At 33.4% G+C, this 18,448-nt stretch overlaps 1 protein-coding gene across 1 annotated transcript; it reads right to left on the minus strand.

Moving 5' to 3' along the window:
• Positions 1–12,823: 12,823 nt before the first annotated feature.
• Positions 12,824–17,325, minus strand: LOC123201366 (nicotinate N-methyltransferase 1). The gene is made up of 4 exons (XM_044616840.1): positions 16,812–17,325; positions 16,156–16,492; positions 15,965–16,029; positions 12,824–13,210 (listed from the first exon to the last, which is right to left on the minus strand). The coding sequence occupies exons 1-4, from the start codon at positions 17,181–17,183 to the stop codon at positions 12,911–12,913; spliced, it is 1,074 nt and encodes a 357-aa protein (XP_044472775.1). The 5' UTR covers positions 17,184–17,325; the 3' UTR covers positions 12,824–12,910.
• Between the last annotated feature and the right edge of the window lie 1,123 nt (positions 17,326–18,448).

Raw genomic sequence — 18,448 nt, forward strand, 5'->3', positions numbered from 1 at the left:
TAAGGATGGGTACTCTAGTATCTATGGAATAAATCCTCTAAAAACCATGAGTGCATATGATCCTTTGATTTGAGGTCACTAAACAATATAGTTTGATGTTATCCAAAGTGTCGTCATAATTGAGGCAACCATAAAGGTAGTGATTGGCCATATCATGAGATATATAAAGGCTATGGTTGATCAATAGAGGATTCATCACCCCTGAGCATAGAAGAAGATATCTCATATGTGTAAACTAAATGATATTCATGACCTCTTGAATCTATGGACATAGTGGGAGTAGGTTATACTGTAATTTGTGTTGGTCATCGATATGTATCAATTTACATCGAGGAACTATTGAGATAAACACAGTTTCATATCTTAGTCTCGAGAGATATTGATTGACAAAAGGATTAAATTGCATGTAACTGTGATGTTGTAAAAGCTTAAGAGATGTTCATTGAGACTTAGTCTTCCGAGTGGCCATGACACCTTACAAAAGGCTAATCTTGGTCTTTATCCAGATTCAACCTAAATCTAGACACTATTAGCTCGATATAGAGCTTATAGGTCACACGCACAAAAAAGTTAATTCAAACTCAAAGGTAAAAATTATTTGGTGATGATTCTAGTGTTCAAAGACAAACGAGAAATCATGAATAAACTAAGGTTGCCCAATAGGGTTGAGAATGCCTTGTTTGATCATACCTTGACCAAGTGGACAACCATGTATGATGCAAGTCAATCATACAACTTGGTGAAATAGGTGTTGACTATGCATATGCATGGTGTCAGTTAGCACCATGCAAAAATGATATGTTGACCAACACACATAAGTGATGCCAATCGTGCATAAGTCTTGGGAAGGAACTATACAGGTGTGATATTCTAGTCATGCTCAGAAACCTACCTATATATAAATAAGGCATGCATTCATTTTAATAAAAGATAGAATAAAACATAGAGAGAAAAACCTGGCCATCATTTCTCTTTTCTCTTTTCTTCTGTGCACACTGTTTTCAATAAAGGAGCCCTAACAACCTCTTTGCTTAGATTTGCCTCTTTTGTGTTTGTGTTTTTCATGGATTCCAAGGCGTTGTCTCTTAAATATTGGATAATGTATTGTTTCTAGCCACATAAAGTTTTGAAGGAGCCATCAATACATGTATAAGTCTAAAACACCCTACGTGTGTTTTGCATGTTTATGAATTTTATGCATAAAACGAGTATACTGGGTAAGGCTTTCAGGTTTGTTTTAATTTTTAAACTTTTAAATTTTACTCTACTGTTGGTTGAAAACCTAACAAACATAAGGTTGGAACATAGGATTTGGCTAAGATGATAGGGTTTGAAGTTATAATACCTACAGTTATGTCTCAAGGGTAGTATAGTCTTTTTACTTGTGTCAACATGAGTTGAAACGTCAAAGTTTATATTTTGGGTTACACACACCTATGTGTCCTTACCACATAAGCTGCATAAGTATATTCAACACCTAATTGAAATATTAAGTGACACACACTCGTGTGTCTTGAGCAACAAATCAATTTATAGAAGGTTCAATACAACACTTTCAGGGCACCAGATCTAAAAATCCTCGCACACAAAGGAAAAGAATGGTATTGAGAGTTTGATCATCTAGCTTTTTAGTGGTAGTTTCAGTGGTATTCTTCTATAAACTGATCATCAATAAATTTGGAAAGAATGAGGCTCATGATGTAACATTTTTGTAGTGAAGAAAAGTAAGTATGATTTGTCCTCTCTCTCTAATAATGTTTCTAAAATCTTTGTCAACCTTTTGAGGATACTTGTTAATAAATATACTTCAGTTCATTTATATGAAACATTATAATGAGAAAGATTTTGTGTTATAAGAGTTTTATGTCAAGATTTAATATGTACATGCTTCATAATGTTGGGTTGATCAAGTTCCATTGTTATTTATGTGAGTGTCAACCAGGAAGAGATTTTATGATGATTTCAATGCATGATAGAATAGGATTGGTGCCTGGTAATTTGAATATAAGAGTTGGCTTGCATTATATGTGTAAAGAAAGATAAAAAAGACTTAAGGAGCTTTAAATAAAGTGTGGCTTGATGTTTTAATCTTTATGGCATGATACGCTAAGGATAGGGTGATATTATTAATGCTGGTATACACCTAGTTATGTGAAAAACTCCTAGAACCCAACTTGGGTTAATTTCTTAGCTTGTTTCCAAATTCTGAAGTCAACACATAGTCATGTGGTATAGGACACATACCTGTACGTATGACCTCCAAACTTTAGGGTAGGTTTTCTCAATGTTTTGATAAACACCAAACATTACGAATCGATCAGTGATCATTTAGAAGGTCTAGACTTTCTGTAATTAGTCTCATTACGATTGAGTAGAAAGGTAGAATGACTAAGTTACCTTTATAGAGATGTATGGTCGAGTTAAGATTAGGAAGAAAGTTTTAGAGTATTTTAGATGAAGGGTATATGGGGTGTAAAAGAAGATACACACTTGTGTGCCCATAAAGAGTATTATATAAGTTATGGCCTTAGGGAAAGGAACAACAAGTATGAATAGTAACTAGATGCATGATCGTGTGTGGACAGTACATACACTCATATATAAAGGGCATAAGTTTTGGGAAGGAACTATACACGTGTGATATTCTAGTCATACTCAGAAACCTATCTATATATAAATAATGCATGCATTCATTTTAATAAAAGATAGAATATAACATAGTGAGAAAAACCTAGCCACCACTTCTTTTTTCTCTTTTCTTCTGTGTACACAGTTTCCAACTAAAGAGCCCTAACAACCTCTTTGCTTGGATTTGCCTCTTTTGAGTTCGTACTCTTCATTGATTCCAAGGCGTTGTCTCTTAAATGTTGGATAATGTATTGTTTCTAGCCACATAAAGTTTTGAATGAGCCATTAATGCATGTATAAGTCTAAAACACCCTACGTGTGTTTTGCATGTTTATGAATTTTATGCGTAAAACAAGTATACTGGGTAAGGCTTTCAGGTTTCTTTTAATTTTTAAACTTTTAAATTTTACTCTACTGTTGGTTGAAAACCTAACAAACATAAGGTTGGAACATAGGCTTTGGCTAAGATGATAGGGTTTGAAGTTATAATACCTACAGTTATGTCTCAAGGGTAGCATAGTCTTTTTACTTGTGTCAACATGAGTTGAAACGTCAAAGTTTATATTTTGGGTTACACACACCCATGTGTCCTTGCCACATAAGCTGCATAAGTATATTCAACACCTAATTGAAATATTAAGTGACACACACTCGTGTGTCTTGAGCAACAAATCAATTTATAGAAGGTTCAATACAACACTTTCAGGGCACCAGATCTAAAAATCCTTGCACACAAAGGAAAAGAATGGTATTGAGAGTTTGATCATCTAGCTTTTTAGTGGTAGTTTCAGTGGTATTCTTCTATAAACTGATCATCAATAAATCTGGAAAGAATGAGGCTCATGATGCAACATTTTTGTAGTGAAGAAAAGTAAGTATGATTTGTCCTCTCTCTCTAATAATGTTTCTAAAATCTTTGTCAACCTTTTTAGGATTCTTGTTAATAAATATACTTCAGTTCATTTATATGAAACATTATAATGAGAAAGATTTTGTGTTATAAGAGTTTTATGTCAAGATTTAATATGTACATGCTTCATAATGTTGGGTTGATCAAGTTCCATTGTTATTTGTGTGAGTGTCAACCAGGAAGAGATTTTATGATGATTTCAATGCATGTTAGAATAGGATTGGTGCCTGGTAATTTGAATATAAGAGTTGGCTTGCATTATATGTGTAAAGAAAGATAAAAAAGACTTAAGGAGCTTTAAATAAAGTGTGGCTTGATGTTTTAATCTTTATGGCATGATACGCTAAGGATAGGGTGATATTATTAATGCTGGTATACACCTAGTTATGTGAAAAACTCCTAGAACCCAACTTGGGTTAATTTCTTAGCTTGTTTCCAAATTCTGAAGTCAACACATAGTCATGTGGTATAGGACACATACCTGTATGTATGACCTCCAAACTTTAGGGTAGGTTTTCTCAATGTTTTGATAAACACCAAACATTACGAATCGATCAGTGATCATTTAGAAGGTCTAGACTTTCTGTAATTAGTCTCATTACGATTGAGTAGAAAGGTAGAATGACTAAGTTACCTTTACAGAGATGTATGGTCGAGTTAAGATTAGAAAGAAAGTTTTAGAGTATTTTAGATGAAGGGTATATGGGGGTGTAAAAGAAGATACACACTTGTGTGCCCATGAAGAGTATTATATAAGTTATGGCCTTAGGCAAAAGGAACAATCAGTATGAATAGTAACTAGACGCATGATTGTGTGTGGACAGTACACACACTCATATATAAAGGGCATAAGTTTTGGGAAGGAACTATACACGTGTGATATTCTAGTCATACTCAGAAACCTATCTATATATAAATAATGCATGCATTCATTTTAATAAAAGATAGAATATAACATAGTGAGAAAAACCTAGCCACCACTTCTTTTTTCTCTTTTCTTCTGTGTACACAGTTTCCAACTAAAGAGCCCTAACAACCTCTTTGCTTGGATTTGCCTCTTTTGTGTTCGTACTCTTCATTGATTCCAAGGCGTTGTCTCTTAAATGTTGGATAATGTATTGTTTCTAGCCACATAAAGTTTTGAATGAGCCATTAATGCATGTATAAGTCTAAAACACCCTACGTGTGTTTTGCATGTTTATGAATTTTATGCGTAAAACAAGTATACTAGGTAAAGCTTTCAAGTTTGTTTTAATTTTTAAATTTTTAAATTTTACTGTGTTATTGGTTGAAAACCCAACAAACATGAGGTTGGAACATAGGCTTTGGCTAGGATGGTGGGGTTTGAAGTTGTAATACGTACAATTATGTCTTAAGGGTAGTATAGTCCTTTTACTTGAGTCAACATGAGTTGAAACATCAAAGTTTTTATTTTGGGTTACACACACCCGTGTGTCCTTTCCACATAAGCTGAATAAGTAGATTCAACACCTAATTGAAATATTAAGTGACACACACTCGTGTGTCTTGAGCATAAAATCAGTTTATAAAAGGTTCGATACAACACTTTCAGGGCATCAGATCTAAAAACCCTAGCACACAAAGGAAAAGAATGGCATTGAGAGTTTGATCATCCAACTTTTTAGTGGTATTCTTCTATAAACTGATCATTAGTAAATCTGGAAAGAACGAGGCTCATGATGTAATGTTTTTGCGATGAAGAAAAGTATGATTTGTCCTCTAAATCCGATAATATTTCTATAATCTTTGTCAACCTTTTTAGGATTGTTGTTAATAAATATACTTCAGTTTATTTATATAAAACATTTTAATGAGAAAGATTTTTTGTTGTAAAAGTTTTATGTCAAGATTTAATATGTACATGTTTCATAGTATTGAGTTGATTAAGTTCCATTTTTATTTGTGTGAGTGTCAACCAAGAGGAGATTTTATGATGATTCTAGTGCATGATAGAATAAGATTGATGCTTGGTAATTTGAATATAAGAGTTGGCTTACATTATATGTAAAGATAAAAATAACTTAAGGAGCCTTAAATAAAATATGACTTGATCTTTTATTCTTTATGGCATGATACGCCAAGGATAGGGTGATGTTCTTAATGCTGGTATACACCTGGTTATGTGAAAAACTCCTAGAAACCAACTTGGGTTCATTTCTAAGCCTGCTTCAAAATTCTAAAGTCAACACATAGTCATGTGGTATGGGACATATACCTATATACATGACCTCCAAACTTTAGGGCAGGTTTTCTCAGTGTTTTAACAAACACCAAACATTACCGACCGATCAGTAATCATCTAGAAGGTTTGGACTTTCTGTAATTAGTCTCATTACAATTGAGTAAAAAAGTAGAGTGACTAATTTACCCTTGCAGAGATGTGTGGTCGAGTTAAGATTACGAAGAAAGTTTTAGAGTATTTTAAATGAAGGGTACATAGGGGTGTAAAAGAATATACATGTCCGTGTGCCCATGAATAGTATTATATACGTTATGGCCTTAGGGAAGGAACAATAAGTGTGAACAGTAACTAGACACACGATCGTGTGTGGACAGTACACACACTCATATACAAAGGGCAGAAAAAAAAATTGACTAAAAAACTAGGCTAAAAAGAAAAGGGTCATCCCTAGAGATTAACTAAGTCTTAGGGTACGCAGTAATGTCTCATGTGCTAACCAGTAAAAGTATTCAAAGGCACTAACAAAATGTAAGGTGGAAAATGAAAATGCTAGTCATTCTAAGGTCGTATGAAGGGGCACCATGAAAAGTTTTTCCCAACATTAGACCCATTGTAAGGTAATGCTTGCAATAAAGCCCAGTTAAAATGCGACTAAGTTAGGAAGTAATAACACACGTGGCCAAGGTTTTAAATCCTATATTTGATTCAAATCAATCAGTTTAGTTATAGTTAGCTTTCAAATTTAGATGTTTTCATTAAGTTTAGTAACATCAAATCAGATAGGAATCCAGGGGAATTGTTCCTTAATGACTAGGTAGGGACATAGTTTAATTCGAAAGTATGATATATAGCATAGTGAATCCTAACTTAAGATATGAGCACCAATTCAATTACTATGACTAGTCATCATTCAATAAAGAGTTTGATGCCAACTCTTAATGACAAAGTTAGGGTCAAGGGCATTTTACAGAAAATTAGAAAAATATACTAGTTAGAGTCTAACTTATTGGGTGTTTATCACTCACCTCCTTTAATTTTATATGTGTTGTTTAGGTGATCATGATGGCTATGGGATGAGTGGCGGTCAGAGGGTGTACAGTGTTAAGGGTAATTTCATCATTTATAGTTTTATTGTGTTCACTTTATTTGATAGATTCAGACTATATCATATGTGTTGTGGTTATATTTTACATTTTACATCTTTTAACACTTTCTAACATTATTCATTTATCATAAGAATATTTTAGTACCTTTCAATTTAATTTAATGAAGTTGTTTTATTCAAATTTTTATTATCTTTTATGATTTTTTTAAAATTAATTTGCTATTATAATCAATTCAGTGACACTTTAATTTGAAGGGAAGTACTTCTGAAGGGGAGCATTACAAGTTGGTATTAGAGCATTATTTTAGGAACCTCAAAAGATGTTTTGAAAATAAAAGATATTTTCTGAAAACAATAGAATAGTCTAGTAAGTAGGAATGTAAGTCCCTCATGTCACACTGACCATGCCTACAATTAACCACTGTAAGTATACTTTATATGTATACCTACTAAGTTATAATAAGGACTAACAAATGAGTTTTTAGTAAAATGCAAAGGGCCTCCAAAGGAGCCAAAGTGAGGAGGTAGTACCATTGGCTTCTCATTCAATTTTAAGTGCTCAAGATGTCGAAGACATCTTCAATAAGATGTTTGAGGAACAAGGATATGTTCTTGCTCAAGTCAATAAGTCAACACTAGTACCCTCGCCATAAGCACATGGATTAGTAGAGGTGACTTCAACACCCATAATACCAGTAGTGATAACCTTAACCAAGACCTAGTTACATCTCTTTTTTAACCTGCCCAGTATGCACCAGCCTTAGAAATTTGATGGTACCAAAGATTTAATTGCAACTGAAGAGTGGCTTGAGTCAGTAGAGAGTGTTATAGCCTTGTTAAATATAACTGATTAGGAAAGAGTTAGATATGCCACATTCTTCCTTAAGTCTAATGCTAGGGCTTGGTAGAACCTGGTAAGAAAGATGACCTAGACCTTAGAGATATCCTTGTTTGAGTTCATGAGAAGATTTTATGTAGAATACAAAGAAGCTAATGTAACCTGTATTAGAGCTCAAGAGTTCCTCATATTGACCTAGGGCATAGAAATAGTAAATGAGTACTCAACAAAATTTAATCATTTGCCAAGGTATATCTTTGAGATAGCTAGAACAAAGAAGGGATAAATGAATAAATTCGTCTATGGGTTTGATCCAACTATAGCCTGAGATATCATGATAAGAGCATAACCACCTTAGACATATGGTGGGGCTCTAAATAGAACATTATGGGCAAAAGTCTTTGTTAAGAGGATGTATGGTCAGAGTTCTACCCAGACAATAACTCTATCATCCTTGATTCCAACGCCAATGCCATTACAGTATGTGAGGAGTAGTAGCACCTTTATTTAAAAAGGTCTTTCTTTAGAGAAAAAAAGGAAAATATCCTTTTAGGCCAAAGGTAACAAAAAGGGTTAGAGGAGTAATAATAAACAAAGAGTTCTAGAGATTTCAACCTATCAGAAATATGACAGATATTAAGGGAGGAATGCTTGATAAGATAGGAAGTCTACTACTATTGTTATTAGCCAGGATATAGAGCCAGATTGTGTCTAGTGGCCCTAGCCCAAGTAGGGTAGCCAACTAGTAGAACCACTGCTAGAGTCTTTGCCATCACCTTAAGACCAATAGAGGCCAACTTGGTAGTAGTCACTAGTTAAATTTTTTTCCTTAATACTTGTATTTAAATTTTAATTGATAGTGGTGTTACACATTGTTTTGTAGTTATGAGTTCAGTAGCTAGACTAGAAGTATAACCAATTAAGGTGATTAAGAAGGTTAAAATAGAGTTACTAGATAGGGGTATAGTAATCAGTGAGGAAATAATGTTAGAGTAGACCATTGAAATCTAAGGTAGACAACTCCTTGTGGACTTGATAATTTTCAAATGCCAAACTTTGACATGATCTTTGGGATGCACTTTCTAGGGAGGAATGGAGCTAAAATAGAATGCCAACACAAAAAGGTTCGATTTAACCTAGAAAGTGGAGATCAATTTGAGTTCCATGAAGGCTTTATCAAGAGCTTGTTGATCAATTTCATGTAAGCAAGAAATATGTTACATAAAGGTTGCACAGACTACTTAGCCCATATAATCAGTAAAGCAAAATCAGGCCCAAATATAGAGTAAATGCCAGTGGTTTAGAAATTACTCGGTTTAGCGTTTGAACAAGAGGTGTATTTAGTATTGAACTAATATCGAGCACAACACCCATTTTAAAGGCATCTTATAGAATGGTCCTAACTAAGCTATATAAGTTAAAGAAACAACTCCATGAATTGTTAAAGAATGGGTTTATTCGATCGAGTAATTCTCCCTAAAGAGCTCTCATTTTATTTGTTAAAGAAAGAGGGGTTTATGAGAATGTGCATTAACTACTAAGAGCTTAACAAAGTGACCATTAAGAACAAGTATCCATTACCCAGAATTGATGACTTGTCCAACTAGCTAAGGGGTTTAGTGGTGTTCTCAAAGATAGACTTGAGATCTGACTACCATTAAGTAAGGGTAATTGAGGAAGATATTCCCAAAACAGCCTTTCAAATGAGGTATGAACATTTCGAGTTTATGATAATGTCATTTGGACTAACAAATGCTTCTACAGTGTTTATGCATTTGATGAACAAAGTATTCCATAACTATCTAGATAATTTCATAGTGGCATCATAGATGACATCTTGGTGTATTTTAAGAGTCAGATAAGGAACACGACCAACGTTTAAGGATTACACTATAAAGGCTAAGAGAGAAATAGTTGTATGCTAAATTTGCTAAGAATGAATTTTGGCTCAATCGAGTAACCTTTTTAGGGCATATAGTATCAACATAGTGGATATTAGTGGACCCGATTAAGGTCAATGTAGTAATAGACTCGCAAAGGCCAAAAACAATCAAGTAGGTTCACAATTTTTTAGGCTTACTAAGTAACTATTTATAATTTGTTGACAGATTTGCCAAGTTAGCTAGACTTGTCACAACTCTTATGAAGAAAGAATTTAGTTCTAATGGACATATCTGTGTTAGAAAAGTTTTCAAGAGCTAAAAAATGGGCTAACTTTTTTCTCCAATATTCGCCCTCTTTGAGGAAGGAGTGGAATATGAACTCTACATGGATGCGTCTTATAGTGGACTAGAAGCAGTTATGGCACAAAAAGGCAACATAATATCATACACTTCAAGGTAGTTAAAAGACTTGGAGACCAAGTACCCTATAAATGACTTGGAGTTAGTAGAAGTAATGTTCACCCTGAAGATTTGGAGACAATACTTAAATAGGGAAAAATGCAATCTATACTTTGATCATAAAAGTCTTAGATACTTTTTCATTCAAAAAGAGCTTAACATGCTACAAAAGAGATGACTCGAGTTAGTAAATGACTATGATTGTGACATTAGTACCACTTAGGTAAAGCCAACATGATCGCAGATGCCCTTTATAAAAAATGGTGTTTTTATCATAGTTAATGATTCAAAGAGAGATTCAGACAAAACTAAATCGAGAGCAAATTGAGTTAGTAAGTCGGGCTCTGGCACGACTAGAGATAAAGTCCACTCTAATAAAAGACATTAAGTTAGCTCAAGATCGAGATGATTGGTGTAAGAACAAAGTTCAAACAGTCTCACACGATAGTGAGTCAAATTTTAAAGTGAATGATAATGTCTTAAGTTTAGAGATAGAGTATATGTGCTTTCAGGAGGTGAACTCAGACAAAGGATTCTAATAAAAACTCATAACTCCTTTTACATCCATCTGAGAGGTGTGAAAATGTATCAAGATTTGAGGAAGAGATTTTGGTGGCTTGGCATAAAATAAGATGTAGTTACACATGTTGCTAAGTGTCTCACGTGCAAGCAGATTAAAGTCTAACACTAAAGACCATTAGGTTTATTTTAACCTCTGAGTATTCTTGAGTGGAATTGGGAGCACATCTCTATGGATTTCATAGTTGAACTTCTAAGGACTCAAGGTGGTTACAATGCACTCTGGGTGATAGTAGACAAGCTAACCTAGACAGCACATTTCTTACTATTAAAGACATCACCTCTACAGATCAATTAAGGAAGTTGTATATGAGAAAGATTGTCATACTGCATGGAGTACCCAGGACCATCATATCAAATCGAGACATAAGGTTTGTGTTAACGTTTTGGAGAGGTCTACACTAGTTATTGGGTTCCAATCTAGCATTCAACATAATCTATCACCTATAAACAAATGGTTAGACAAAGAAAACCAACCAAGTGCTAGAAGACATATTAAGAGCCTACTATTTGGATCATAAAGTAAGTTAGGGGGTTGAGATGTTATCCTTAGTAGAGTTTTCCTATACTAATAGCTACCAGATGACAATTTAGATGATGCCCTATGAAGCAGTCTATGTTAGGTAATGTCACTTTCCTTTTCATTTGGAGGAATTGGGTGAAAAAGATGCTTTAGCTTAATGCCTTAGGCCAAAGTTGACTAAAAAAATGCTCAAGAATATGTAGTTGATCAGATAAAGGATGAAGCAAGCCCAGGGCCAACAAAAGAGTTATATCGATCAAAGACATCGAGACTTAGAGTTTAGTATGGGTGATAAAGTTTTCATCAATGTAGCGCCCTTCAAGCATATGATAAGGTTCAGGAAGAAAGGTAAATTAGCTCTCAGGTATATCGATCCATATGAAATAGTGGGCAGAGTAGGCAGAGTAGCGTATAGACTTACATTATTGACAAGTATGGAACGTATTCATGAGGTATTTCATGTTTCATCATTACATACGTTACTAACGAGTATATAGGTGATCCCTCTTATATGTTGAAGATCGAAGAAGTACAATTGCCTGAGTACTTGAGCTACGAGGAGAGATCAACTTAGATTTTTGATAAAAGGATCAAACAGCTAAGGAACTAACAAATTCCCTCAATTAAAGTACCATAGAGGAACCGTAAGATTGAGAAACCACCTAGGAGATGAAGTAGACTGTGAGAAAAAATCATCTTGAGTTATTTCTAATGGATTATAGGGTCAGAATCCCATTAAAGGAGGAAGAATTGTAACACCCACAAGTACATCTCAAAGGAAGAATAGTCTTTTTGCTTGTGTCAACATAAGTTGAAAAGTCAAAGTTTATATTTTGGGTGACACATGGTCGTGTGTGGAGTAGGCCACGATCGTGTGTCCTTGCTGTGTAAGCTAGAAAAGTTGATTTAACACCTAATTGAAACATAAAATGGCCACAAATTTAAGCAATCATGAATATCATTCAACATTCTCATTTGAAATATCTTCTCTTATACTCAGGAGTGACAAATCTTTATTGATCAACCATAGTCTCTATATATCTCACGATATGGGCACCCACTGCCTTTATGGATACCCCAATTACGGTGACATGTTGGATAATGTTAAATATGCAATCCTTACATGAGACAGTCTAGTGACCTTAAGTCAAAGAATCATATGCACTTGTGATGTTTAGAGAATTTATTCCATAGACACTGAAGCAACTATTCATATGAATATCCTTTAGTTGAGCCAGTCCGACGAGCACATCTACAATATACACTCATGCGTTGCACCAAGTTGTCTACAAATAGCTTTAACACATGAGAACTGTAACAATCTTTTGTGCGGTCGCTCAACACTATGATAATTTCATCATCATCACATATGCCCTTGTTCATTTTAATATTAGGATGACGAACATTTCTAAAATGGTCAATTAATGTGTACAAAGGGTTCTCACACTCAATGATCTAATCCTCTCATCACAATACTACCATTCTAAAGACCTGTTATTCATACTATCATATAATTGAATGCCTTATGAATTGAATAATAATAAATTTTTTTATGAATGATTAATATAAAATTACATCCATATATAACAAATACGATTGGCTTTAGGATATCTACCATAACAAAAATAACACCCAATTACATGATGATATATCGTTGTTTGTGTATAAAGTCGTGTACAAAAGTTGTGCACATAATTTTATTGGAAAAGAAACTCTGATATAGGTAGTAGTTTGTATTCAACCATTTGAAGTAGAGTTACAATGGCAGAAAAACTGTTTAAATTATTTCTGAAACTCTAAAACAGTGTAGAAATAATCAAAATAGAATGGTTTGAAATGAGGGAAGCCTGCAGAAAGACCAAGCTTCTTAAACTCTTGTTCAGTTCTATGTTTTCCTTTAGCTCTGTAAATCGTCATAACAAAGATGTCTCCTTCCAATAGTGCTCGAGTCCTGTGAGTATCATCCGTTTTTTCAGGCAACACCGGTTCACATGCTATTAATTTTCCTCCCACCAGCAGTGCCTTGTAACAATTCTCCATTATCACCTTGCATTCTTCATCTGTCCATGTTGTTAAGATCCACTGGCCAAACACACCAAAAGAATATTGTAATAAAGTTATCAAGAGAGAATAGTAGCCCAATGGATTTGAACGTTATATCTTTAAATCTAATACCATATCAAATAAAAAAATACATGAGTTTGACGAAGGCTATATTTATAATATGTATGGAAGAATTAATTTGCTCGGTATTTAATGATTGAGTGGTAGACGTATATATGGCTTGGTTCGATATGATTTGAGAGCTTTTTTACCCCAAACTTAAAAAAACAATTTGAAATTTTTCCAAACTAAATTTAAAAATTATAGTTTGGTTTAGATTACTGTGTGAACCAATTAATATTATTCACTTTTAAATATATATTATTTAATAAAATTATAATTTTCTAAAACATAATATAGATATGTAAAATAAATATAAAATATATATACAATATATATATAAAGAAAATAATAAAATAAATATGAAAAAATAAGTTTTATATCTAATTATTTATTAAAAAACAATATATATACACATTACAAAAGGATGGATATGATTGGGTTAGAGGTGACAATTGGGTCGAGCATAAGAAATAGGCCCAATCCGGTCTAAAATTGTAACATGTCAGGCCCAATCTATGGGCCTTTTGGTGGAGTCGAGCCTTGGACCCTAGTGTTAGACCCATGAGTTGACCCAATCTGTTACTATTTATAATTTTCAAAAAAATTATATTATAATATAATTAATTAATTAATTAATAATTATAATATAAAAAATTATAAATATAAGAAATAAACTTAAAAAAATAAGCTTGAGTTCTTTGGATCAATCTCACATATATGAGATAACCGAAGTTTTAGTTTTGTTGGAATATATTGTTTAACATTTATTTATAGCAGATGAAGAAACTATAAGATTTTATTCTTTTATATATAAAACTTTTTGTGAAGTACAAAAGTGTAAGTGTAAAAGTCTCACATCTAAAAAAGTATAATCACTTATTTCATTCATGCACTATAAATAGAGACTAAGCAAAGTAAAAAGTTCAAACAAACTCATATCTTAGATCTTACATTGGTGAGACAGATTATGAGAATTTAACTCACCTATAATAAATAAATTTGTCTTTTTTTTAATCATAATTTAATTTTCTAACATGTTTTCTAATAAAAGAAAACATAATTAAAAAATTATTTAATAAAAAATTTGTTTTATTAAAGTCAATGGGCTACCCTAGTAGAGGCCCATAGGCGACTAATTTAAGATTCAACTCAGCCTAATCCATTGTATATAAAGTCGGGCTTTAGACTTTAAAATTTTTATAAGTCAACTCAATCTAAAAACTCATTGTTGTATAAGCCTAAAGTCCTAACTAGCCTATAGGTCATGCTAGAACTAGCACTTTGACCATTCCCATCTTTAAGTAGGAGTTAGTAGGGGAGTCTCACTCTAATTTAAAATATAGAAATACCTTCACACAATTTAATGGTGAATAAGACAATCTACTGTCAGAAACAACAATATCATTTCTGATTTTACTCAACGTAACTGTTATTTTAACAAAACCTCATGAACCAATATGTCAATAGCTCAGAATAAGTTCCAAGTAGTAAAATAAAATCACAATTTGTAATAGTATTGTATTAGCACAAATTTTTTTTTTAAAAATAATATGAGTGAATCTAATCTCAAATAACATTTTTTTTTCAAATGAGGAAATTTATTTGTGTTGTTACCAGACACATTGGGCAAGACTAAGCATACTAAGGTATAGTGACTGGTTTTATAACTTTGTAATAGTATTGTATTAATCACAATATATATATGTTTTATAATATGAGTGAATATAATCTCAAATAGCATGTTTTTCTTTTTTTAATGAGGAATTTTACCTAAGTTGTTACCAAACACATCAAACAAGACTAAGCATACTAAAATATAATAACCAGTTTTATAATAACTATACTAAACTACTGCACTAAACCATAGAATGGAGTAGCAAATTAAAGAAAGCTAAAGGACTTATTCCCACCCAAAGTATCCTATTTTCCCAAATATCTACTCATTAACTATGAAAATTTCAAATACCTACCTATAAGAGGTTAAGTCTATTAGTTTTAAAAGTAAAATCATCATTTTATTTGTAATATTAAAAATAAATTAAAATTTAATCTCTTTTTGCCCCTTAAACCCTAAAAACTAAAAGTTTGCCCCCGAGGCCAAATTTTAAAAAATCACATTCCTCTCAGGGTTTAATTTTCAATCTCTGACATCAAATCTGGTGCTATCACTAGTGACAAAAAGTCCCTGATGCATCACCATACTATGATGGCTTCTCTCCCCTCATTTGGAACTCTAGCTAATGAAGATCTCGTTTGAGAAGACGAAGACGAGATCTTCATTGACTAGAGTATCGAAAGAGAGGAAAGAGACCGTTGGAGTATGGTGATGTGTCGGAGACTCTTTGTCGTTAGCGATGATGTTGGATTTGGTGTCAGAGATTGAAAACTAAGCCTTAGGCGGAAAAATGTTATTTTTTTAAACTTGGCCTAAGGGTAAATTTTTAGTTTTTAGAGTTTAAAAGGAGAAAAAAAGATTAAATTTTAAGAGATTAAAGTTCCGTTAATTTTAACCACCCATAAATAGGTGTTTGAGATTTTCTATCTTAACGAATAAAAACTTAGAAAAATAAGATACTTTAGGTGAGAATAAGTCCTTTGGCCATTAAAGAAACCAAGAGAGAGAGAGAGAGAGTTTGTTAGCAATAGTTTATTAAACACAAAATTGCACACCTTCATGAAGATAGCATCACCGCCAGGAATGGACTTAAACATGTCACCACCAACATGTGTCACACCTACACCCACAATATCAATATCAATATTACCGTATTTTTGTACAATACTATTTTTAGATATATTTTTTAAATTTAATTTATAAAATTAATATATAATTTGATATTTTAAATCCATGTTAATCTTACCCGGGATACTTGGTGCCTTGGCAACAACCTCAGGCAAATCGAAGTTGATCCCTTCAACGACATTGGGGTGTTTCTGTAAGATCATCCTCAGGCAATCCCCTGCACTCCCACCCACATCAACCAATCGCTTTATACCATCAAATCCATTATAACCCTCCAAAACAGCTTTCATGAATGGCACAGATACCCCAGACATTGCCTTCAGCATCAATCCGTTCATTTCTGGCTTCTTGCCATAATAACTGTACGCTGCTTCGCCGTTCGCCTTCACGAACGGCTCTGAGGTTGAATCCACTACCGCCTCGTGCACCAGTGGCCACGCTCTCATCAGTGCGTCCTATTCATACTCACCAAAAAAATGTTTCCTTATTGATACTCTTAGGTTTCTGACTTGTAAAGATATCATCGACAAACGAACCGTCTATTGCAAATAAATTTAGTATATTTAAGTGTTACTACTGACTATGATAAAGCATAATTTATTCATACGTAAATTGAAAATTAAGTAAATTCTTGAGCATAAACGTAAAATCTGAATCTAAATTTTTCACTATAGATAACAGTAGCTCTTCATTCTACCCATTGTACATTATATTTTGTTAACAAAAACTTTATAAATCCTAAAAATGAAGTTATATATATGATAATGAGAAAACCTGATGATGTTGGAGGACGTAAGGAGCGTAGGATAGACCTTGAGAATCAGTGGCAAGAGTCTTCCCGGTTTCAGTGAGACTATATTTTCGTTCAGAAGCATCAGCGTCGCTGAGGTGCTCGGCAAAGACGCCGTAGCTGGAGAGCATGCGGAGGATCCGTTGTAAGTTTTCAGGATCTCCAGCGCCGGAAGGGAGGACACGTTCGAGGATCTGAGAGGCGGAGAGAGGAGCGTTCACACCACCTTGCCAGATGGCATCCGCAACATTGAGACGTACGACAGCGTTTAGAGACATAGGAACGCTGATCATGTTGGCAAGCTCAAGTATGGCCAGTCTGGCCTTGTTCCGGCTGTCGGTTGTTTCGTCTTCCATCGTGTGCCGTTATGTTTAGGAGCGTTTGCGTTTTGTTGGATTACGGAGGAAGAAGGCAAGCCAAGCCAAGGGGTTGACTTTGTAAGAATGGTTGGGGATGCCATGCGAGAAGGGTGGATAGGCTTTAGTGAATAGTCAGTTTAGCTAACAATCAAACTGTCAGAAAATAGGTTTAGTCGGTACAAATTTTGATTCCGCCTGACTTTTGGAGGGCCCAACTTGGCCCAAATTTGAGCCGATGGTAAGTGGTCGTCGCACCTCTTCTCATCACACGTGTATAACCGCGTCGGACTTGGTGATAATAATACTTTAATTGATATTTTATAATATTTAAAAAAAAGACTTAAAAAATTTGTTTGAAAGTATACTCAAGGCTTACCCATAGATGTCAAAGTTAGTTCTACTAGTTAGTGCCTTCAGATTGTATTGGTATTATTTTGGTTTTTGGGTTAAAAAATCTTCAATCTAAATTTAATCTAAATAAAAATTATGTTAAAATCTTTTAATTTTGATATAATTTAAATTAGATTCAAGTTAATGCAAGCACAATCTAAATTGTTTTCAACTATAAAACAAGTTCTATCATATAAAAAAACTCATATTTTACTTAAAAAATCATATTTTAATTATGTTTTATCCAAAAAAAAAATTAATGATTGGATTTTATGTCAATAACCTTCAACCAACATTCACTAAGAGCACACAATTATCGATAAAATCACCAAAACATAACTAAACAAGTGAAAAAATTAGCCAAAAAACAAACTACATTATAACTTGTAAAAATAAATTATAATAAATAGAGGTTGTATATTAACGGAAGAGCAAGGGATGAAAAATAACATGACAAGAAGATAACATTGTGCAATAAATAAGAAATATAAAATAATAAGGATATCCTCCTCCATAAATAGTGAAGTTTCAAATAGGTATTGAGATAGAAAAAGCGATAGGGACATGTGAAGAAATTTCTGACAGAATAAATAAAATTATGAAAATTATTTGAGAGTGAGATGAATTATAGTGCAAATGTCTATTAAAGCCAACAAATCATGATAAGAAAGAGAACAAACCAGAAAAAGAGGACCTAGGCGGTTATCTTGTGTGGTGAAGTAAAGGATCTCCTTGGTGAAAGCTTAGAATTCAAGTAGTATGATCTTTTATGTGAAAAACTTAGACTAATTAACTTGGGACCAAATAGTAAGGTGTTACAAAAAGCAAAACCATGAATGTACTTGATACAATAGTTATGGATCTGATTACCA

This window comes from Mangifera indica, chromosome 18, assembly GCF_011075055.1.
Source record: "Mangifera indica cultivar Alphonso chromosome 18, CATAS_Mindica_2.1, whole genome shotgun sequence".
Lineage (NCBI taxonomy): Eukaryota > Viridiplantae > Streptophyta > Magnoliopsida > Sapindales > Anacardiaceae > Mangifera > Mangifera indica.

Bases quoted from the DNA above. Each gene is read 5' to 3' on its own strand.
- LOC123201366 (XM_044616840.1), bottom strand. From the start codon at position 17,183: ATGGAAGACGAAACAACCGACAGCCGGAACAAGGCCAGACTGGCCATA. The intron at 16,493-16,811 runs GTTTTCTCATTA...GAGTATGAATAG, and splicing joins ACGTCCTCCAACATCATCAG to GACGCACTGATGAGAGCGTG. The intron at 16,030-16,155 runs GTAAGATTAACA...TTGTGGGTGTAG, and splicing joins CAAGGCACCAAGTATCCCGG to GTGTGACACATGTTGGTGGT.